Source organism: Drosophila miranda, chromosome 2 (genome assembly GCF_003369915.1).
Source record: "Drosophila miranda strain MSH22 chromosome 2, D.miranda_PacBio2.1, whole genome shotgun sequence".
NCBI lineage: Eukaryota > Metazoa > Arthropoda > Insecta > Diptera > Drosophilidae > Drosophila > Drosophila miranda.
In genome coordinates, this window is record NC_046675.1 from 7,591,000 (window position 1) to 7,614,250 (window position 23,251).

Genomic DNA, 23,251 nt, shown 5'->3' on the forward strand with positions numbered 1-23,251 from the left:
TGTGCCATTGACAAGGCGCAATCCCACCCACACCGCACACCCATCATTGTTGTAATAAAAACATGAAGATTACACTTTATGGCCATGACGAACTTAGCGGAAGTTGTAAAACACTCAAGTGTAATGATGCCAGAGCTTTGCATCCGACTTTCCCTTCTAGTTTTGCGACTGCCACTGCCACTGCGGGTGTGAAAACTAACGCCAGGCTTTTCATTCGCAGCTTCCTGTGCGCGCACCGAAGGACTCGTTTTACGACTCTGCTGCGATTTACGATGATAACATCTTCGATGCATCCAGTCGCTTATTATTTTTCTATTACATTATAATTTACAGCATTTGATGGCTGGATTTTTACGATCATTAAATGGCGATGCACAGATTTGTCATTTGGCTTGTTAAATAAAGCGCAAAATTTACAGGTTGTCAAGAACGGAATCTACCATCTCCCCACTTCAGCACTGACTCGTGGTCGGTAGTCGTAAAATTTGGCCAAAAAGCATTGAGCTATTTGTGCTGCTTCTTTTTTTATAGCCCAAGCTGTTGGATAACAAAATGTGGTCGCCATCCTTAGCCTTGATCCCTTTTCTGGCCAGGGTCTTGAAGGTGTAAAAATGTTCTTGCCATTACTGTTATTGTTTTTACTACCGCTCTTACTGTTCTGTGCTGTCTGTATCTCAGTCGTGGGTCTGGGGTCTTGGTCGTGGGTCCTTGCGATTCCTTGGCGCTGTTTATTCAAGCGCGAAAATGGATTCGTTTTTTACGACTTGATTATTATGACTCCGACTGCGTTTGATTACAAATATTATACCAGAGAATGGCCCCCATTTTATTTCACTTTTTTCTTGGTTTTGTTTTTGGTTTTTTGTAGTGCTGCTCACTGGAGTTGTAAATGGTTTTGGTTTTTGATTTTGTCGAGCCATTTGTAGCTTATGTTTATTAATGAGCCATCGTTCAGTGCAGGCGATGGCAGAACCAGAGCTTGAAAGAATAAAACCCAGATCAAACTGCAGTCCCAGAGCTAGCCAATGTTCTTGACTTTCCTTCAAGTGTCTCCCAAATATTTGCTTGATTAAATTTTGCCCACTGCAATTTCGCTCATGGCGAGGACAATGAAGCTGCCCCAACACTCAGCAGTCACTTTGGTATAAAGAAACAATTTTCCTTGGCTTCTCTGGGAAAAGTGCAATAAAATAAAATTAAATCTGCAATTTTGAGGTTTTTGTGTGGGCCATAAAAAGTGTCTGCAACTGTGGCTGTGGCTGTGTCGGTGTCTGGGTTGGCTGTCTGGACCGAGGTCTTACCTTTGACCCACCTAAATGGCAGCCATGCAAAAACTTCTGCTTCAACTGCAGCTCTTGATTAAAAATTGAAACAACTTTGTGAAGTCAAGGAACCTTTCATGGGGGATTTCATCAAAAGATGCTCGATATTTTTCAGTAGAAAGATGACTTTAAAGAAGGGGAACTACTTGTTTAGTCCACGGCTACTGCCACGGCTAATCAATGCAGAGGCAGCTAAGCTGAGGGTACCCTTTTGGCTACGCTGCTTCGCATAATTTGGCTTCGGAAAATTGCGTATTCAAATTCTAAATTCAAATTTGCTCACGCTGATAAGGCCGGAAAAGCGGTGTGGTTGGCAGAACTCCTTCGAGAGCAACGCCTTCAGCTTATCGGGCAAAAGATGAACAGGAGCAGGAGGAGCAAAACTGGAGACAAAGGCTTGGGCTTGGGATTGGGCTCGGGCTTGGGCCCTGGATGAGTGATGGCCGCCTCGACGCCCGCGAGCAGGCTTTTGGTATTTTATACGCTACCTAACAGATAAGATTACCTAACCCCCGGCCCGGGCCCGGGCTCTCATCCACCGCTTCTTCGAAGAGCCCTCCCCGCTGGCAGTTCCAATGAAAAATGAGTTAATTAAAGCCACGTTCTGAATGCCAAGGCGATCAAATTCATTTGGCAAACTTTTCCCATCCCCCCCCCCCCCCCACAGATAAAACTGTAAAATGCTAAACATTCAAATTCCTTTCGGCTGATGCGGATGCTGTTGTTGTTGACTGTCCAAGGCGCTTATTAAATCAAGTTAATAACTTTTAGAGCCGCAATAAAAGTGTCAAAGATTATAGCATAGTTATAAGGGCAGCCCCGTGGCTGTAGCGGATCCATTTTGGGGCTGGCTGGCGAAAGCAATTAAATTCGGTTTAATTACGACGCATTTTTGTTTTTCGTCCGGGCTGCCACGATGCCACGATGCCAGGATGCCAGGAAGCCAGGATGTTTGTTAATTTCAACGCCTCTTGCTGCTCGGATCGGAATGGCTCGCCTCGGCCTCGGCCTGGCTCAGATAAAATGGCAGACAAACGCGCAGAGCCGGAAAATTTTTGTGACCAATGTCGTCGTTGGTCCTTGCTCTCCCTATCCCCCCCCATCTTCTGCCACACATATCCTTTCGCTCGTTTTGCATGCACAGCGGTTGCTGGAGGAGATTGTGGGGGGAACGGCTGGACCTGGACCTGTGCCCGTGCCCGTGCCCGTTCTCGTGCTCGGGCATGTTTATCTGCACGCAGACAGATACGCCGCCTGTCGCCCAGGACGGGGATGAGCAGGAACACAAGGAGCGTGAGGAGGAGGAGAAGGAGCGGCTCTCGTGGCTGCTATCCGGGCAGTGTGTGCAAATGTTGTGCGAGCCATTAATCACACGATTTCATGAATACATCAGCCAGTGAGGCGCAGAGTCAGCCAGACGATGTCGACGACGACAGCACCACCACCAAGACTAGGACGAGCACTCGTCCATGCACATGCAGACTCTGAACACACAGATACACACACACAAACAAACATAAGCGCAACAAAACGAAACGACTCAAAAATCTTATTTTCAGCTCATGTTGTGCTCGTTTGTTATTTTTTGCCAACGCCGAGCATCCAGGGAGTGAGGAATGGGCTTCAGAAGGAAAGCGTTCCGGCAGGAGGGAGGGCAGCAAAAGGATTCTGGTCTGTCCAAAAGGGTCAAGCTTCCAGTTGCATTAATGACATCGACGTGGAGGAGCAGGAGTAGAAGGATCTGCCAAAGAGAAGGGAGAAGTAAATGCAGCAACAGACATAGAAGCGGAGCAGGAGCAGGAGCTGGTGCTGCAGGATATTTGGGGGCAACATGTGCAAGTCGAAGGCAGAGTCAGTCACTCAAACGGTCTGTGGCTGCGGCTGTCACTGGCTCCGTCCGGGTTGGTCCGTTTCTGTTCGAGTCATGAGTGTTCCCATCCTCCTCCTTTTTTTCGCTATTTAGTTTCCCTGCCGCTGGTGCTGTTGCTGTTAGCGATCATTTCGTAGTCAAAGGCAAGCCATTAAGCTCTTGACTTGTCGCCAGAGGCTGTGCTGCCCCCTTGAAATACCCTGTGGTAGGGATTTATGGAATTTGGGTAAAGGTTAAAGACCCAGAGATCTAAGGCTCTATAAAGAGGTACTTCAATGACCATGAAAATGTATGTTTTATACAAAGAAGACAGACGCTCAATGACATCTTCAAGAGTGTCATAGGATTCGACGAGATCTTGCCTCTCGTTTCCAACTCTTTCTGTCTTTGATGAGCGTGTGTGTGTGTGTGTGAGTGGGCGTGTCTGAGCTCTGCAGCTGGGCCCAACAGGCCATCCCTTCGAGAGCTTTAAACTCGGATCAGTTTTGTATCTGGAATCGCTAGATATGAGCATCATCCCCGCTCTGGTATCTACTTTTCCAGGCAGCTGACAATTACAGCTGAAAAACTAATTAAGCATGCAAATTTTTCAAAGTTTTTTTGCATTTGGTTTCTGTTGCCGTTTCCGTTCGTGTTGCTGGGCTTTGCGGTGCGGCTGTCACCTTCCACGCACGCAAAAGTTACGCCAATTTGGCAGCTCATTTGCGAAAAATCCCATAGCACATTCGGGGCTGATAAACATGCCAAGGAACTTTTAAATACAACAGCAGAAGCGGCAGGAGGCAACAATCCCTTAGCTTTATGGCCAACACACACACACACACTCGTACATTGGGGCACAGACTCATTTCCGCAAGAGACAAAGTTTTCTTTGGCGGCTTTAAACTAAAGTTTTTTATATTTTTAATTAGATGCACATGAGGTTTTACTTAACAAAACTTTTGACATCCTACCCCCACACAGACGTTCACACACACACACACACACACACGGTTATGGCATCTTTAATGCCAGGCTGTATTCAACGAGCTTTTGCACTTTGCATGCGCCACTTCCGCTCAAGCCCCCCTCACCCCCTCTGAAATGCTGCAACTTCCGTGCCCGTTGCGCCAAAAACTTTGCCAACAACAAGAAAGCCAACCGAAAAACAACATCAGTGAGGAAAACAAAAGCCCTGCTGCTGGAATTTTTACAGACACACACACACACACACGCACACATCCTGACACATTCCTTGCCACGACTTTAGTTACAGGTTTTTCTCTGGCTTTTCATAATATTCCACCCGGCCCTGATTGGGCATATCAGGAAAAGTTTTGTCCGAAAAACACCAAAGTGGAAATTGCTTGAAATCGGCTTACACCAAAAGGTGCCCCGAATCTCGCTCTCTCTCTCTCTCTCTCAGAGATCCTGCTTGCCACCTCGCTGCTGCAGGTAAATGTCAGAATTGATGCCACTCAAAATGCGCCAAACTTTTCACCGACTGCTCTTCTTCTTCTGCTAGTTTTCCCCTCATTTTTTTGTTGTTATTTTTTGTGGAAATGTCCAAAACAACAAGAGCCAAAAGTTTTGCATTGTTCCAGAGCAACGGAAACCGAGCCACGTCTCCAGTTCGCCTGCACAACCCTTCCACACAATTAGCCATTGGGAGGACCAGTCCAAGTCGAAGCAGAGCAGGCCAGGGCAGACCAGAACCCGGCCAGAACCCGGCACAGTTGGCAACTTGGCTTTAGGCATGGGCTTAGCCTAATTAAAAAAATGAGACGTCAGCGTCACATTTTGTGGCTGCCGCTGAAGGCAACCGAGAGGGGTGTTGGGGAGGGGCGGATAAAGTTGTAAGGGAGATGGAAAAATTTTAAATTGAATCAACTTGAGTGCTCATAAATTTTTCTATGGCTCTGAAAAGGATTCTTGGAAGGATTTAGCATTGCATCAGTGGCAGTGGCAGGCACTTTTTTTGGGGCGTGGGACCCAGGTGGAACTGAGACTCGAACGCCGACTGAGACTGATACTGACACTGATACTGACATTGTGGCAAGTTTCGGTTACAGCTCAATCAGGGGCAACCATTAGCGGCGGCAGCAGAAGTTGCAGCCATTTTGGCCGCTCTAGCTCCTAGCTTTCATAAAGATTTTGCCGTGCAAGAAAATCGAGTTGCCGTATTGCAAGTTTTGCCAGAAGATTTCCGAGAAAGCCAATTAAGTTGTCAGTCAATCAGGCAGTCTCGCCCATTGCTGGAGGAAGTACTCGTACTCAGAGCCAAATTAATTACATTTACCATGTTTTCATACGCAAAGAATACTCTCTCTCCAAATCCAAGGAATCCCCGCACTGTGGCTGCAATTTAAGGTAATCAAATGGGGGAATAAATTGGGGGAAAAAACAAAGAAAATGTTGACATTACACGGATACTCGCACACACACACAGAGAAGATACACACAGACAGATACTTAGACAGCACGCAGCGTGTCGCGTGGTAATTTAAATTTTAATTTTGATCTTAATCTCTTAATGCGAAATAAAATGCCGCACACTGGTGCCCGCCGTGAAGCACGAACCGTATACGGTACGGTCTGGGTGTGGGTGTGGGTGTGGGGTGCCACAGCATCTGAGCAATCAGCGACGAGCAGCACTTCCTTTTCACCTCACTCTCCCTCTCTCTCGCTGAAAGATACATACATATATACCCGTACTCGTACTCGTACTCGTATATAAGTACATTCTTATCTAGACAGTCACAGTTGGCTTCTAATTTACATTTGCCTCTCCGCCCGTCTTCTTTCTCTGTGGCTTTTGCCACTTCTGTCGCCATTTTCATGCCTTAAAAAATGGTTATTTATGGCCTTTGGTCCAGTAATAACTTCATCAAATGAGAATCCGAGAGGACAGTTGTCAGTTCCTGAAAGAATTGGGAATATTCAACGCTTGGGCTTTTGAGAAATACTTCCTAAGAAGAGTACCTAGATATATTCTTTAATGTCTGCACTGAAATGTTCCATCATGGCACTAAAAATAGTACTGATATCGAGGATACATGAAAAAGTCTTTAGCCCATCTTACAGCCACATTGTAACGAAAATATCTCTCCAAAAACCTGCACAGAATTCAGTCAACAGCAGGTCTTTTTTCTCTGAAAATAAAAGGTAAAAAACAACAGACAGCCGTCTGTAATCTGAGGCCCAGTGGCTGTGGATCTGATGCCAGGCAATCTTCAGTGTAGGCCCAGCCAATCCCTGGGCCAAAACCATTCAAATCCCCCAGCAGAGCAGCAGTGGAGCTCGTTGCTGGTTCTTGTTTCTGCTGTTGCTGTCGTGCAGAGCCGGAGTTAAGTCCGAGCACTTAGCCAACTGAAAATTAAACAGAAAATGTCATGCATTTTGCATTCGAATTTGTCGAGGAACAACATGGTTGTACACATCTGCCACTCCCCCTTATTCGCTTAGCCCTCGACTGTCCACAATTGTATTAGGATATCCGCAAGCCAGTATTGCCCTTTCGAGTCTTTCGACCTATTATACAAATGGTCATATTTAATTCGTTCTGCTGGCAATCGAAAAAACCTTAGCCCTCCCTCCATTGGGATACGCATGCGAGTGTGGATGCGTGTATCTCCCTCTACCTGCGTGCGTGTGTGCGTGCGTATCTGTGTGGACATTGTACTAAATCCCGTGTCTAATCTGTGGCAATAATGTTGCATATAAAAAGATAAAGTTTCGCAGTGGACAATGTAGGTAAGGTGACCATAAACTTGTATGATTTGTTTTATGGCCAACCGTGGACGTTATTATTGCTAAAAGGCACGCCCACATAGACCGCTACCGCTCTGCCACCCCAACCCTCAGGTAGCGCGTCCTTTGGGCATTGAAGATACAAAAAGAATGCTGCAACGGGAATGGCAAACGGGGGATACACGGCCACCAGGATGCTGCCAGAGTGGGAGAAGTCAATAAAGCATAATGTGAGCACGTTTTTAATTGGCGCTTGCTGAAAGCTGGCCCTATCCCTGGCCCCCCAGCATCTCGCCGCCGCCGCTACTGCTGACCAGAAACCAATTAGCGGCAGCTCCAGGACCTTTCACTACCGTGTGGGTGTTTGTGTGTGTGTGTGTGTGTGTGCATGCGAGGGTGAGTGAGTGGCAGAGTCTAATTACGCTTCAATTGCGCCACTTGCATTTAGATCGTTAAATTATGGAAATTTTTTGCAAGGCGCATTTCTTACGCTACGTGAAAGTCGATGTGGATGTATAGATGAATGCACTGGAAACAATTTCGAGGAATATAGTCTAGAGCGAAAGTATTTTCCACCCTATACATATCACAGAGTCCGTTTAAGTATTACTAACATCCGTAAGCCTGTAGTCCCTCACGGAAGACCCAACAGCCAAGAACTACATATCTTTTTAAAGTATGAACACATAGCACACAAAAATTAGGTTAAAGGACTAGATGAGTAGATCATACCTTCATGCCTAATATTTGCCGTAAACCTCTAAAATCCTTTTTGAAAATTAAAAAAACCCTTCATAATTTTCGCTCGGCATTTGCAGCGCCGATATCTAAAATAATTGATGGGTTCAAAAGATAATTGTATGAACTTTCAGTGGATTTTAGATTCTACGTCTATAAATATAAGATATTCTAAGATAAGGGCATCCAAACTCCACACATTCTAGTTAAATATCATTCCAAACCGCTAAAATTCAGTGATTTGTTTGTCTATAATCGATCCTTAATATCACCAAGTAGATATGGTAACGGGTGTCATATATAGAAGACTATCTACGGCCTCTATCCACAAGCTAGTCCTTCCCTCTTCATTTCATCTAAGAGTTATGTTTTTGTATATAATCGAGTATGTCTAAGTAATATTTTTCGTAGTAATTCAGCAAAAAATTTTCAGAAAATCAAGAATTCAGTTTATTGTCTTACTCAAAATTTTTTAATTTCATTTAGAGCCCAAATAATGCTCAAAATTTTATGGGATTTAGAATTCCAATACTGATTTTAATTTATCATTGATGTATTTTATTTTATTTTACTTTATTAATGTAGATTTGATTAACCATCTTGGATTTTCTTTCAGTGCCTGCACCTTTGGGTATATATTTTTTGGTTCCGTTGTGTATGGGGCGCAATTTTAATTTCAAATTGACAAAGCGCAATTAGGCAGGATCCTGGCCTTAGTCAGTCCCCCTCGCTGCCCGCTCCTGCCTCTCCTGCTCCGCCCACTCACTCCATTCACGACTCAATCCCTGGCCAAGTAGTCCTGGCCTTAATGTATTTTATTGACGTTGCCGGGGTTATTGCATTGGGCATAAATTAATTTCACGACGCGTAAATTGAGCAGTTTTTGACACGGCCCACCTAGAGAATCCCCCCCGCTACCGCTCCATTCGTGCCCCCAAAGCCAATTATGTGGAGCTGTATTTCCTCCTTCCTCCCCTACCCTTCCCTTTCCTTCCTTTTTTTTTGTTTTGGGTTGCTCTCTCTGTCGTGGGCCTGGTGACAATTTTGCTGCTGCTTACCTAAGATTTTCCCTCTGTCGTAATTGTGTGCCACACTGCAAACCATTAATTCTCGTTAGCGTCCGAAAAAGCAGCAGCAACCGCAACAGCAACAGCAACGGCAACAACTGCGGAGTGGCAAAAGCAATAACATGAAGAGTAGAGGCGGATGGGAGGGGTAGGAGAAAGTGGCAGCCTGGTCAGCAGCTTGTCAGCTTCTTTGGCTTGGTTTTCATATTAATTTAGTTGATTTTTGTGTGAATTAATTAGGCAAAAGGTGAAAATGAAGATGAATGTTTTAATTAGGCTACAGGCCACCCCTCCAGCAGGGCCCTGTAGGGGCAGGGGCGAATGAGCCACGCGGATTTGAATGTCACACGCGGCCCCCGAACCCCGAACCCAGAACCACCCAAATAGTAGTCATGCAACACTTTAAGGGACCTTTAAAAAGGCAATCCGGAATTGGGTTCCGGACCGGGCTTGGCCAGGGACATGGCACAAAATCCCCGGCAAAGGCTTAAGCAATGTCTGACAAAACACCTGAGACATTCAATTATATAGCCACGCGCGGCCCCACAGCTCGGGATGGAACCGGAGCAATACGCAGAGAGAGAGAGAGAGGCGTGGGCGAGGCACAGGACAAGTCGGTGGCAGAGTCAGAGAGAAAGAAGAACGGGAGCCACTGGGAGACAAAGAGTCCGCGTTTCGTTGGCTTATGAAATTGTCAACCAACTGCGCTAGCAGTAGTACCAAAAAAAATAAAAATTATATTTATACAAAAGAAGTGATACTAAAACGACAGAAAGTCGGGATAAAGCCGGGTTTTATATACCCTGAGATAGGAATTCACTATCCGAGCTTAAAAGTTAACTCATAAGAAGAACTGAAAAGAAAAGATAGGAAAAAGGTTTCTTGCACACAGAAAAGCTATGATCTATAAAGGCACTGATGCTGATCCGTAAAGAAGCTCTACCCCAATGAATATTTTCCTCATTTTCAATTGGTTTCCTATATTTTACCCTACTTTTCAGAGCATTCGACAGTCGCTGGAGGCCCTAAAATTCTGCCACTGAAACTCTAAGCTTTTCCAGAGCCGGTTGAGAAGGAAAAATAATAATAATTTGCTCGGCGGTTTGCAAAAATTGTTAACTGCAGAAACAATGGCAGGCACTTGAGGCGGGGATTTCAGTTTAATAAGCGCCAGACGGGCCAAAACAGCTGGGGTTCCTCTGTCCTCTGTCCCCATGTCGCCTTTCCTGGCCTCTAGCTGGTGGTTGTGTGGTGGGTGGCTTCACTGGTTGTGCAATGATTTGATGCTGTCATAATATTTAGCATATTTCACTGAGGAATGGAATGGAATGTCGATGAATGTCGATGAGCTGGCACCAGAGATTCAGCGTGATCCGTGTGGGAATGCAGGGGGGGAGTGGGCAAATACGAGGGGTGTATTCCCTTTATTCGCTTTTAATCTGTTGTTAAGTTATGTTTTCCTTATGGGATGACTTTGAACAAGCTTCCAGCAGCCTGGGACGCTCAATGACTTGTCAATGTCAGGAGTAAAGTTCTTGGGGAACATTAATAGAGCATCTGGGGTGTGTAAGTGAGGCATGTTTATGCTGTGCCCCAAAAAACGGGGCAACTTAAAGCCCGGCAGCGAACCGAACCGAACCCCACATAACTTTGAGTGCCCTCGCCCTCGACACATATACTCTCCAAGGTCCCTGGTCCAAGCGAGAAGTGTCCCCAAAAAGCTCATTCATACCACATTTAGACGCACACACACACATCGACACAAAGGAGGCATGTCAACCTTTGGCAGTCAGCGTAATCGCTTTCAACCACTTCAACGGCCATTTTGGGTTACGTTACGCTCGTTCTCTGCCTTAGTGTGTGTGTGTGCAGACCCAGAGATCCCATCACACACACACACACAGATGGAGGGCAGACACTAACACGCAGACATACCTTTATCGCTTCAAAGCACAGAAGCCTTGCTGAAGAGTGGAAGATTTATGGCGGATGTTGGAATTTAATGAAATTGCAAAACGAAAATGTAACAAACACTCGTCGAGCACCCAAGGGGAGGGAGGGGGATGTGGCAGCACAAGGGTATGCACACACGCACAAAATGGCGGCAAAGGACAAACAACAGCTGCTGCTAGGATATGCCCCACAAGCCCCAGCCCCCGCCCCCGCTTCAGCGGCTACCTTCAGGCATCAACCCTTTCGTTTTTTGTTGCTTCTTCTGCAGTGACATTTGCCAGCTCGTTTCTCTAATTTGAATGGCCACTGAGCCAGCGAGAAGAAGAGCCAGCCGCAAGCCAAACAGCCTTCGTCAGCATCAGCTTTAAGTTCATGTCTAAGCCCCACCTCCCCCCTGGCCACCCCCTGGCCACACACACACACGCAGTGCATTAACACGCACTTGAAAAGTGCAATCTGGCCGCAATTGGACTGAATACCCGGCCGCGAAATGGCGGCGCGTGATAAAACACGTTTTAATATCTGAGCCCCCAGACTGGTGGCGGCCGACGACCTACACGAAGCCCATTGACAATGGACGAGAGCCAGGACCAGGACCAGGACCACGACCAGGACAGTGCAGTGCAGTGCAGACAGTATGCCCCACATCCCCGCCAGCAAATGTTGCACATAACGTTTTACAAACTTTCGGTTAACTGGGCTCGCGGGGCAAGGACGCCTCTGGTGGTGGTGCTGCTGCTGCTGTTGCTGTTGCAGGCGCTGTTAAAATTCAATGAATTGAAATTGTAAAGCGCGTTGCGACGCGACAGGATACGAGCACGGCCAAAACCAACACACACACAGACACCCACCCACACAAACAAACAAACGTAAAAGCATATAAAGCGAGACAGAAATCGAGTGCCGGGCCGGGCAGGGCAGGGCCGGTCGTGCAGTTCAAAGCCATGGCCGGGAGCCAGAGTCCAGAAGCGGGTTTTTGCGTCTGTGTTTGTGTCTGCGTTTGTGTCTGCAACACCGGTAATTACCGCCACGTGACAATGGAAATTACCAGCAAACACCGCAGGCAGCCACTACGACTACGTATTCGTTTCGTATCCTTTAAAGCCCTGGCCCTGGTCGGCCAGCATCAAATATTTAAGCGGCATCAGCATGCCCGAGAGCAGCCGAGAGGGGCCCCATATTGAGTGTCAAAAGCCATTGCTCTAAAAGATCTACGGCCTGCGCCTAAATGACCCGACTCGACCCAAGTCGAGTCCACTTTATGTAAGTCACAGTCACAGAGCAAAGACAAGGGGAACAAGAAGAACGAGAAGGCAAACCAGGCAAAGGACAAGGCATGGAAGGATGATGACACAGGGGACGGAAGCGGGCCCATGTCCAATGCAAACTGAGAAAAGCTCACAATTTTAGCTGCAGTTTTGTATGGCAGGGATGCACACACACTTTTCCCAATCGTCCCAACATGGTGTTTATCCTTTTTTTTCAAGGATTTCCCGACTGTCACTGGTACAACTCTGCTCCAAGTTGCTTTGCATCCCTGGCTGCAACTTGTCGCCTGCCACGCCCATTCCCAAGCCATCAGTAGAGCTCGTAAATAAATCAATGAGCAGTTTTGTATTATATCCTGCGCCTTCGAGTCACTGCCAGAACAAGGCGGCAGCCAGCAGGCAAAACAGGAGGAGATGATGTTTTTTTTTTTGTTGGTCCAGTGCCTCCTTGTCCTCGTCCTGGTCCTGGTCATGGTCGTGGTCCTGGCCAGCGCATAAATTTGTGAGACTTGGCTTGGACTCTCTCGCTCCAAGGGGGAGTGGGGGGGGTGGCTCTCCTTCGGCTCGTCACTGCTGACGTATGTTTAGCTTGAGTGGATTTTATTGTGACAGCGTCAGGATTTACTAGAGACAGCAACTGGAGCTGGCAGTCAGTAATGAGAAACACAAGACTGCCCGCCTTCACTGGGGGCTGGGCCCTGGTGGCTGTGGACTGGGGCTGGGGCTGGGGCTGGGGACTGTGCATGGTTTAGTGCCCGGTCATTGGGCTTTCGTTTGTTTTATGCACTCGCCCGTAATTAATTTGCGCAATTTTTGTGTACTTGTCTAAAATTTATTGACTGCATTCGAACGTTGCGCATACGACATGTATCCCGAAGGGATACTGCCAGCCTGGGGGGTGGGGGGCAGACAGCGCTGGGAGGAGGTGCCACAAAATCAATGCTAATATATGCAAATTTTTATTTCCGCGACAATTTCAATTTAACGACAATGGAGACAGGGACGGAGACGACGACAGCCAGCCATTTTCTATTAGCGTTGGCTTTCCCTTCGGTATTTTTCTGTTTCCTTTGTTTCTTTGCCGAGAATTACTCTCAGATGTGCCGTTAACACCGACCCACCGACAACCTACCGCTCCACCGCCCTGCAACACCGAACGCGCCCCCGAGGGCTGGCAGGGAGCAGGGTGGCACTTGGGGAGGGAAATGGCTTTCCGAAAAATGGAAATCTGTAAGCAAAGTTTCGTCTTGGTGGAGGCCACGCATTGAGCCATTCAAAGGATCATTATGCGTGTGCCCGCGTTATGGGGCCTCAAAGTGTCGTTGGCGGTGGATTGGCTCCTCAAGGTGGATGTGTGGCTCAGGGGGATACGGATTCAGATTCAGAGGAAATGGTAATGTATGAAGACTGCATGTAAAGATACTATATATTGAGAGCCATAATCTACGTTCCAGCCACAATCCTATTCGGCGACTTCTTCCGCTTGCCCACAAATTGTCAACTGCCAAGAGCGTGTTTCAGCGCAGAATTGTCGGATTAATTGCCACAACTAAATATTGTACGCATTTGTACAATTGAATTATTTATTATTTATTGACAGTTCCTTGAGAGACGTAAGCCAGCGGAAAGTCCTACCCAACTTGGTCTCAGCTTAAGCTTCACGGCGTATGCACAAGCCGGGATAACTCTCCTTCTCACACACACACACACAACACCATCTCCATCTCCATCCGGGGCCCCGGCTCCAGCGTGACCCAGCTCTAAGATTTATAGCAGCGGACTGGAGGAGGGAAACTCATGGGAAAATAACTTTAGCGGAAAAGTGCCGACAAAATACAAGAAAATGCTTAACCAACAGAACCAGCGCGGCAAGCAGAAGGCACAGGACAGAGACCAGAACACACTTAGTGGATCCTTGCCACCCGAATAGTGGGTCCGGGTGTGGGTATGGGCATGGGTATGGGGCCCTAGAAGTGGCTCTGCCTTCGAGCCAGAAACTTCATGAATTTAATTACCGAATTTTTTCGCTGTAATTACGAAATTCTTTTGGCTGAAAGTGGAATTTTCATTTCATTTTCATTAAAATATTTCTGCTTGTAAGTGTTTACAAAATATGTGCGCTCTTGGCTAGGGCTAGGCACACATCCTGGCCATGCCCACACGCCCAGACGCCCACACTTTCTGCTGATACACGGATGTATGCATGTGGCATATATGTAAACCCATCTTTGGTGAGTGTGAGTGTGAGGTGTGCCTTGGAGTTGATGCAATTATTCAGTTATTGACCCACAAAACCACAAAATGTCGGCAGAGGCACAGACACGCAACGCACACTTCCGAAGCACTTCGGAGGCATTGGGTTGCCTGTTTGCCGGCTTGTGCAATTGCATTGTCTTCACCTGTGCATTATTAACTTGACCACGCTAAGCTCATAATGAGGAGCTTATTGCTAATTTCTTATTGCTCACTGGAGTTTGGGGCTGCCCTCAAATGTGTGGCTGTTTATCTACGGAGGAACATGGAAGATAGAAGCGGCCTTCTCTGCGTGTATGTTTGTGCTGTGTGTCTGGGCCATAGGTTAGGTTAGGTTAAGGCGGCAGCCGGGAGGGGGGGGATAAGAGCCTCCCGCCCCCAAGCTCACTTGGACCTATAAAAGGTCCGTTGTGTTGCCGCATGGGCATGTGCCCCTTCGCGTTGCCCGAACCGTGAGAGCATACTACTGCAGGTTAAGGGCAGTCCCATCCGGTGGCTTGGATGTATTTGGACAAGGTCCCTGGTTTGATTACGGACAGGTCCGAAATGTCCGTGAGGAAAGCGGCCCCGAGAATTCGAAGACGACGATTTCCAAGGGCTGGGCAGTGGCAGAAGAAGTGGGGGACCGATTCCTCCTCCTCCTCGTCGCGACAACTCCTGCAGAAGTCGTTATGAGGGATTGACAGTCTAGAGGCGTGAGTGCCGATCTGCCAGTGTCCCGTAATGGCTCTAGTAACTGCAGAGCACTGTGCTCTGCTGAGTTTATACAGCTCTGCTGAGCGCTTCTTCGATCGATATGGCCATATCAATCTTGAGACTTTACAGGAAACGGTTTGCTGCCATCTCCTATTGGCATTTTGCTCGAACAATTCGTGCGTTAGGAGCCTGCACGTAGCCAAGGGCATCGCTACTTGCTCCCTCTCCGGTAGGAGGGGAATCGTAGTACCCTGCCTGGCTAGCTCGTCGGCGGCGTCATTCCCCTCGATGTCCCTGTGGCCGGGGACCCATATAAGGAAGAGATCTAACTGATCTGCGATCTCGTGCAGAGACCTGCGGCAGTCATTTACAGTCGCTGAGTTCGACGATATTGAGCCTAGAGCTTTGATAGCTGCTTGGCTGTCCGAGAAGACGCACACTAAGTGCGTATCTAGAAGTAATTTGGAGACGATCGAAATGGCCTCCTTGATGGCTTCAACCTCCGCTTGGAACACACTACAGTGATCCGGGAGCCTGAAGCAATGACTGATGTTCAGCTCGCTGCAGTAGACTCCGCCTCCCACGCGGCCGTCTAGCTTTGAGCCATCAGTGTAGAAGTGGACCGCATTTGCAGGTCCTGGTTCGCCCTTCTCCCAGTCCTCCCTAGATGGGATTGATACCTGGAAGGGCGTCGAGAGGTGATCACTGGGGATACAGTAATCTGTCCTCTCTGGTAATTGCGGGAGTCTCATCAGGATTCCCGAGTGCCCAGCCGCGGATGCTTTCCACAGTCTGGCTTCTCTCATTCTGAGGGCGGAAAGTGTTGCCACCTTCTTTCCCATGAGATCCACAGGGAGGAGGTCCAGCACAGTATCCAGGGCTTCCCCTGGAGTAGTGCGTAGCCCGCCAGTTATGCATAGCTCTGCCATGCGTTGAACTCTGCTGAGTTTATTGAGGCATGTCCTTCTGTCCAAGGCTGGCCACCATACCACCACTCCATAGAGCATGATTGGTCGTATGATGGCGGTGTAGAGCCACCGAACTATATAGGGGGTCATTCCCCATTTTAGTCCGATGGCTTTCCTGCAAGTATAGAGGGCCACTGTGGCCTTCTTTACTCTATCCTCTATGCTCAATTTCCAATCGAGCTTTCTATCGAGGATTAGGCCAAGATACTTGGCGTTGTTGCTGAAGACTAGCGCTTCCCCACATAGTCTTGGGGGAATCAGTACCGGAACTTTGTACTTCCTAGTGAAAAGCACCAGTTCCGTTTTAGACGGGTTGACGCCTAACCCGCATTTGTCTGCCCATTTCGACATTTTCGTGAGAGTACTTGTCATGCACTCACACAATGTCTGCGGAAATTTTCCGGAGAATGCTATGGCAACATCGTCCGCGTACGCCACCACACGGCAGCCACCCCCCTCTATCTCCCGCAGCAGTGTGTTCACTGCCACGTTCCATAGGAGGGGCGAGAGGACTCCGCCCTGCGGTGTGCCTCTGCTGACAAATCTGGTACACGTTGACGTCCCCAGTGATGCCTCAACCGTCCTGCATTGTAGCATCTGATCGATCAGGCTCACCGTCCTGGAGTCAACGCCCAGATCCGTCAGTGCGCCCGTGATGGCTGTCGGAAGGATGTTGTTAAAGGCGCCTTCTATGTCGAGGAAGGCTACTAGGGTGTACTCCTTAAAATTAAGGGATGCTTCGATGATCGATGTGATCGAGTGTAGGGCCGTTTCGGTGGATCTTCCCTTCCGATAGGCATGCTGGGAGTCTGAGATCAGACTGGACGGAATGCACGCCGTTAGATGCAGCCCCAGGAGCCGCTCCATCGCCTTTAGAAGAAAAGACGATAGACTTATGGGTCTGAAATCCTTTGGGGCAGTGTGCGAGGGCTTGCCTGCCTTGGGTATGAATACGACTTTGGTCTGAAGCCAGGTGTCAGGAATGCACCCGTGGGAGAAGATTCCCTCGTAAATTATTTTGAGCCAGTTAATGGCTTTATGTCCCGCGTGAATCAGTTGGGCAGGGAAAATGCCGTCTGGCCCCGCGGACTTGTAGGGTTTAAAGCTTCTGATCGCCCAGGAAATGTTCTCCTGGCTTAGCAGTCCCAAGATGGCATTTGAGGCGACAGAAGGAGGCGCGAGGTAGTTGGGTCTGTTTTCATCGCAGCCAGGGAAGTGGGTATTTAGGAGAAGATTTAGCGACTCCTCGCTGGACGTAGTCCACGACTGGTCGGTGTTCTTCAAGTAGCCCAGGGTGGGTGTTGTCTTCGAGAGAACTCTGCGCAAGCGTGAGGCTTCTGAGTTACTCTCGATTTCGCTGCAGAACTTACGCCAGGAGGCGCGTTTGGCTTTTCTAAGTTCTTTGTTGTAGGTTGACAGACTGGCCTTGTATTCGGCCCAGTTTTGCTCAACGTTTTCAGCCTTAGCTTTATTGAAGAGTCTCCGGGAGGCTTTCCGGAGTTCACCCAGTTTCGGATTCCACCATTCAGGTTTCTTCCGGCCTCTGTTCTTGCCAGAGGGGCATGCTTTGTCGAGCGCCTTATTGCAGGCGTCGGTAAAGATCTTAAGAAGACGAGTCGTGGCCTCCGTGGAGAACTCCTCCTCAGATGGGGGCTCAGGGAGAACACGACAGAGGTAATCAGAGTACCGAGTCCAGTTTGTCCGCCTGATGTTTCGGAATCGGACTGGCTTCGGTACTGAGAAGGAGAAGACAGTTTCCACGTACCTGTGGTCCGAGAAGGAGTGCTCTTCCAGGACCCTCCAGGATACAATGTTACGCTGTATCTCATGAGAGGCAAGCGTGAGGTCCAGGACCTCCTTGCGGTTTTTAATGATAAAGGTGGGATCACTACCCCGGTTTAGTAAGACCATCTGAGTGGTCAGTAAGTAACTGAAAAGGTACTCACCCCTTTCGTTTGTGTCAGTGCTTCCCCACTGACAGTGATGTGCATTGGCATCGCACCCCACAATTAGGCCGATGTCCTTGGCCGAGCAGTCTGCGATTAGAGCCCGGAGAGGCGCGTGTGGAGGGGGGTCTGGTTGTTCATGCCCCATGTATGCGGAGCAGATCCTCAGTGAGCGCTCCTGGCCTTCGAGGCTCACTGCGGTGTGGTCTTCATTGCTGAAATTTGGGAGCAAAAATAGGTGCAACTCTCTTTTTGCAAGAATGCAGGTACGAATTTTACCTGCGGTTTCAGCTACATATAGCTTGTAGTCAGAAGTCCTCAGACCGGAGACCCTGTTTCCGAGGATCCAGGGCTCCTGAATGAGGACTATGTCGGCTCCACCCTTGGCCAGGTGGAGCAGTAGAGCAGCGCATGCTGCCTTACAATGGTGGAGGTTTATCTGCAGGAGCGTCAACGACATTCCTGAGGCTCGCCTCCACCATTGTTACTTCTAGATCGCTGTCAGGGGACTCCGGCTCCTCCCCGACAACGATGTGGCTGAGACCTCTGGCTAGGTCGCTCTCGTCGAACGCGTAGTCGTCCAAGATATCGTCCGACATCATGGACGCCGCATCCGACGCCGGGTTGTCTTCCTCGCACGAGGCCCCCTCTTTTGGGATCTCCGGCAGCTCCGGGTCTGGCTCGACCTCCGCTTGCCTGCCCTTGCGATCGGACTTGTAAGTGGATATGGTGACCTTCTTGTAGCCATAATCCACTACACCGTCCGACTTTGCGAGGAGATCAATGGATTCCTCATTTAGGACGAGGATAATCTGGCGCCTCTGCCCTTGGATATCCTCCACCTTTGCCACCTTCCAATCGGCTGTAGGAAGGTGGGGGTTGCAGACCTGCAGTAACCTGAGGATCTTCTCAGGCTCTGCAGGCTTAGCCGAGACCCACGCTCTGGCTCTCGGGCGACTAGGGACATCTTCCCACTTCACGGCCTCCAGTTTCGCCCCTGGATAGACCTCTTTTAGGGCCGCCACCGCCTTCATGTAAAGAGCCGCAGAGCGAGCGTCTTGGCAGGCGATGGCTTTCACCTTGCCTTGATGCCACCCTGCGTCCTCACACTTTGGCGGTGGTCCGCCGTTCTCCTCCAGTTCCAGTAGGAACCGGTCCTGGAGCTCGTTCTCCACCAGGTGCCACTTATCGCGAGGGACATGGCCGTCCTCGGCGCCCCTGTCCAGGACACCGATCAGGGTCTTGCCCCTCGCCACCTCAGCGAACGACCGGTTCGTGGGGTGGGTCTTCACCCGCTTGGCTTGCTGGGCTTGGCCTGGCTGATTTGCGGGGTCCTCCGCTGAGCGTTGCCGCTTGTTGGCGGCCTTGGCTGCGCCCTTTCCGGCTTTGGCTGGCTGGAACAGTGGAAGGATTGAGCAGGCCCACAGCCTCTGCTCCTTTCCTTCGGCTGACGCCTTGAAGTTCGGTTCTTCGTTGGACAGGATGAAAGCCGCTCGTCTCCTGTCCTGGTACGACGGCTTTCCACCCCGTGGTGCAGAGACGCTGCCCGCCGGGGCTCCCATGGGTTCTTCGGTCCCGGTGCGCCTACCAGCCGCGATTACGCTCTGCTTGGCAGCCGCCCCGGTATCCGCTTCGCCCTTGGAGCTACCCGACTTGGAAGGACCCGATTGGCTTTTCGGGCCCCCCCTCGCTGCGGCTGCTGCCTGAAGACGGTGGACCGACTCAGTCTCCTTCCCCGTCTTCTTTGGACCCGGTTTCCCAGGCGCTGGTGCAGAGGGATTGGCTTGTCCCTCCGGTACTTTAAGAGGAGTACCGAGCTCCTTTGCGGTGTTTTTATTTGGTATTTTTGATGTGTTTGGCATTTTTGTTCCCACGAGTAGGCGGGAAGGGGCTGGTCACCCGAGGCATAGCCCGCTTGCCCCGGGAAGCCTGATTTAAACTGGAGGTCGGCAGGTATCCAGAGTCCGCATATTAGCGACCGGGCACCCCCCCGGCCATGCATCCCTCGGCATATAACAGTGTCACCTTGGATTGGGGTAATTTCACTGAGAGTTTTCTTCTCTCCGCCCGACTATCATTCGCCAGCATCCTAGCAGAGACATGACCGTGCTAGGACCTGTTTCCAGCCGCCCTCACGGGGAGAGTATAGTCGCACTTCCACCGGTGTGCACAGTTACGGCGGGTGACGGTTCGCTCGCAACCCTCTGTGTCCTAGGGGGGGTGTGAGACGCAGACCGCGCCGGGTATTACTAACCGGAGCGGCTGCGCCTCAGTTCCGAGTTCACAGTTGTGCGAGCCGACCCGTCATCCGTTTGTCCCCCTGTAGCACCCGATGGCTGACGGCCGTAATTCCTGAAGTTTCATTTCACTAAATATTCTAAAGATTTTCCTCTGTTTCAAATTTAACGGTCGTTTCTCCGACTAGCGGGTTAAATTGGAACTACCAGTTCGCCACCTAGCGCATAGATATAGTATCACTTCAAACAGCTGATTTATCGAACAGTCGACTTGTCTTGGCCCTAACCTCCGCTTGCATAATTTTCAAAACAAAAAAGAAATTTAAAAACATTTCACGATGAGACTTCGCTGCCAGGCGATATACCGTCAAGTGCGACATGCCTCTGTCTCAGCCAGCGCCGCAGCCAATCCTGCACTTGCCACTGGAGCGAAAGTAGCCGCAGAAACCAAGTTGGAACCGGCGACAGCACGTGTAACGTTTTTGGAGAAAATTCAACGCGGACCCGGTCTTCAAGACTTTTTCACAGTGAAGCCCGCGTCCAAGCTGAAACTGAGCGAAGAGGCGGAACTGGATGGAGTGGAAACCAGCGTCCCGTATTTGAATGCGATCGATTTCCAGGGTCATGGGCGGAAAGTTCACTTCGAGGTCTATGGCTGCCAGATGAACACCAACGACACCGAAGTGGTGTGGAGCATACTGAAGCAGCATGGCTATGAGCGCTGCCAGGAGCTGGAAGATGCCGATCTTGTCATGCTGGTCACCTGTGCAGTGCGCGAGGGAGCGGAGCAGAAGATCTGGAATCGCCTGCGACATCTGCGGGCCATGAAGCAGAAGCGAGGCGCCAAGCTGCAGCCACTGCAACTGACGCTCTTGGGCTGCATGGCGGAGCGATTGAAGGAGCGACTGCTGGACCAGGAGCAGTGCGTGGATGTCATTGCGGGGCCGGACAGCTACAAGGATCTGCCCAGGCTGCTGGCCGTTTCGCGGCATTACGGTAATTCCGCCATCAATGTACTCCTTTCGCTGGACGAAACCTACGCGGATGTGATGCCAGTCCGTCTGAATTCCGACTCTCCCACGGCCTTTGTCTCCATTATGCGCGGCTGCGACAACATGTGCACCTACTGCATTGTGCCCTTCACCCGTGGCCGGGAGCGCTCGCGACCACTGGCATCCATTGTCAATGAGGTGCGAACCTTGCAGGAGCAGGGCGTCAAGGAGGTGACTCTCTTGGGTCAGAACGTCAACTCGTATAGAGACAAAGGAGCCGGACAGACGTCTGATACAAGCCTGGTGCCGGGTTTCAAAACCGTTTACAAGCCCAAAACGGGAGGCATTCCCTTCTCCGAGCTTCTGCAGAGCGTGGCCGAGGCTGTGCCGGAGTTGCGCATACGATTCACCTCCCCCCATCCCAAGGACTTCTCCGACGAGGTGCTGCGTGTCATTCGGGACTATCCAAACGTCTGCAAGCAGCTCCATTTGCCAGCACAGTCGGGCAACACGGAGGTTTTAGCCAGGATGCGGCGTGGCTACACGCGAGAGGCGTACTTGGAGTTGGTGGAGCATATACGAGAGATACTGCCAACTGTGGGCTTGTCCAGTGACTTTATCTGTGGCTTCTGCGGCGAAACAGAGGCGGAGTTCGAGGACACCATCTCGCTCATCAACAGAGTGCAATATAACGTGGCCTATCTGTTTGCCTACAGCATGCGGGAGAAGACCACGGCGCATCGGCGCTATGTGGATGATGTTCCTGTGGCTGTCAAAACGGCCCGGCTGCAGCGCATGGTCCAAGCCTTCCGAAACGGAGCAACGCAACTCCACAAAAACTTTGAGGGCAAGCAGCAGCTTATTCTGATCGAGGGTAAGAGCAAACGCTCAGAGGCCTATTGGTTTGGACGCAACGATGCCAACATCAAGGTGATTGTTCCTGCCATGGACCTGCCCACAGATACGGGAGACGTTGCACGAAGAAGGTCCATAGCAGTTGGCGACTTTGTGGTGGCACAAATAGACGAGTCCAACTCCCAGGTCCTGAAGGGAACTCCCTTGGAAATCAGCAGCATAGGCAGCTTTAACAGCAGAACGAGTTTAGGGCTTACATAAAATAAAAAGGAGCGTTTATCGAACCTAACTTTTAATAGCCTACAATTACGTTTCCATTTGCTCTTCGCTGGTCTTTGTATCGGACCTTCTGCAATGATAATTTGAAATGCTGGTGCGATAGAACTGCAAGATTTCCGCACTGGCCGATCGGCACAGACTCTCCACATCGTTGAATTCGGCTATTTTAAAGGATCCTTTTGTCTGCACCAGCAGCAGATTTCCCTCCAGCGAGTCGAAGGCGAAGGTGAAACTGGCTCGCTCATGCTCCGTTTCTCTTTGGTCCGGGTCTAGAATATACTCTCCCTGTTCATTGATAATGCAGTGGACTGCCGCAAAACTGCATTTCAGGGGCAGGCCACCAATGAGCATCGCCAGGCAAGCGGAGTTCAGGGCACAGGCATCGATCTGCAAAGGAATGAAGCCTTTATGGCCTTTTAAGCAAACATTTAGCGCCTTACACTTCCTCTATCCTCCAGCTCCTGTATCTGCAGAGACATCTTTGAGCGCGGATAGGCCTCGGACAGCAGGGCCAGCTCCAGCACGCCCCGCACGGCGGCTTCTCGTATACGTTCCTTGACCTGCGGTAGACCTGCCTTCGGCCTATAGTTGCACTCCAGATAGCTTCCGTCTATGCTCAGATTCTGTGTCTTCATCTCGATGGGACCCAGCACCGCGGATATAACAACAGTTGCTCCTAAATTAAGGAAATACATAGAATGTTGTTAGCCGGCTTCTCACACACTAAGCACACGTTGCACAAACCCTGGCAATACATGACGGAACCGTCACAGCGCGAGAGGGGATTGAACTTGCACTGCATTTCGCGCAGCTTATCCTTGGCCACTTGCTCAGGTTTGTCGGGTAAATTCATTTTATTTTGTTTTACTTTTTTAAAACAACGTGCGCGTGCGAAGATAATTTGAAGAAGTGTTGGTTAACGTTCGCCCAACAGGGATGGAAAAACATCGAGTGTCGATATCGATAGATGGATAGAATATGTTAATATCGGAGATATCGATAGTTGGCGCCATGAAATTAGCCTACTAATGGTCGTATTCCACTACGTTTCAGGTTAAGTTAGGCAGCCCAGAATATA

The 23,251-nt window shown here is 49.7% G+C and overlaps 2 protein-coding genes across 2 annotated transcripts; one reads left to right on the forward strand and one right to left on the reverse strand.

The window, feature by feature from the left end:
• Nucleotides 1–20,302: 20,302 nt before the first annotated feature.
• Nucleotides 20,303–22,183, forward strand: LOC108157154 (CDK5RAP1-like protein). Its single transcript, XM_017289062.2, has one exon. It carries the CDS (start codon nucleotides 20,386–20,388, stop codon nucleotides 22,153–22,155), a length of 1,770 nt encoding a protein of 589 aa, XP_017144551.2. The 5' UTR covers nucleotides 20,303–20,385; the 3' UTR covers nucleotides 22,156–22,183.
• Nucleotides 22,170–23,103, reverse strand: LOC108153986 (exosome complex component RRP46). The gene is made up of 3 exons (XM_017284081.2): nucleotides 22,918–23,103; nucleotides 22,614–22,849; nucleotides 22,170–22,560 (listed from the first exon to the last, which is right to left on the reverse strand). Exons 1-3 carry the CDS (start codon nucleotides 23,024–23,026, stop codon nucleotides 22,201–22,203), a joined length of 705 nt encoding a protein of 234 aa, XP_017139570.2. The 5' UTR covers nucleotides 23,027–23,103; the 3' UTR covers nucleotides 22,170–22,200.
• Nucleotides 23,104–23,251: the final 148 nt, after the last annotated feature.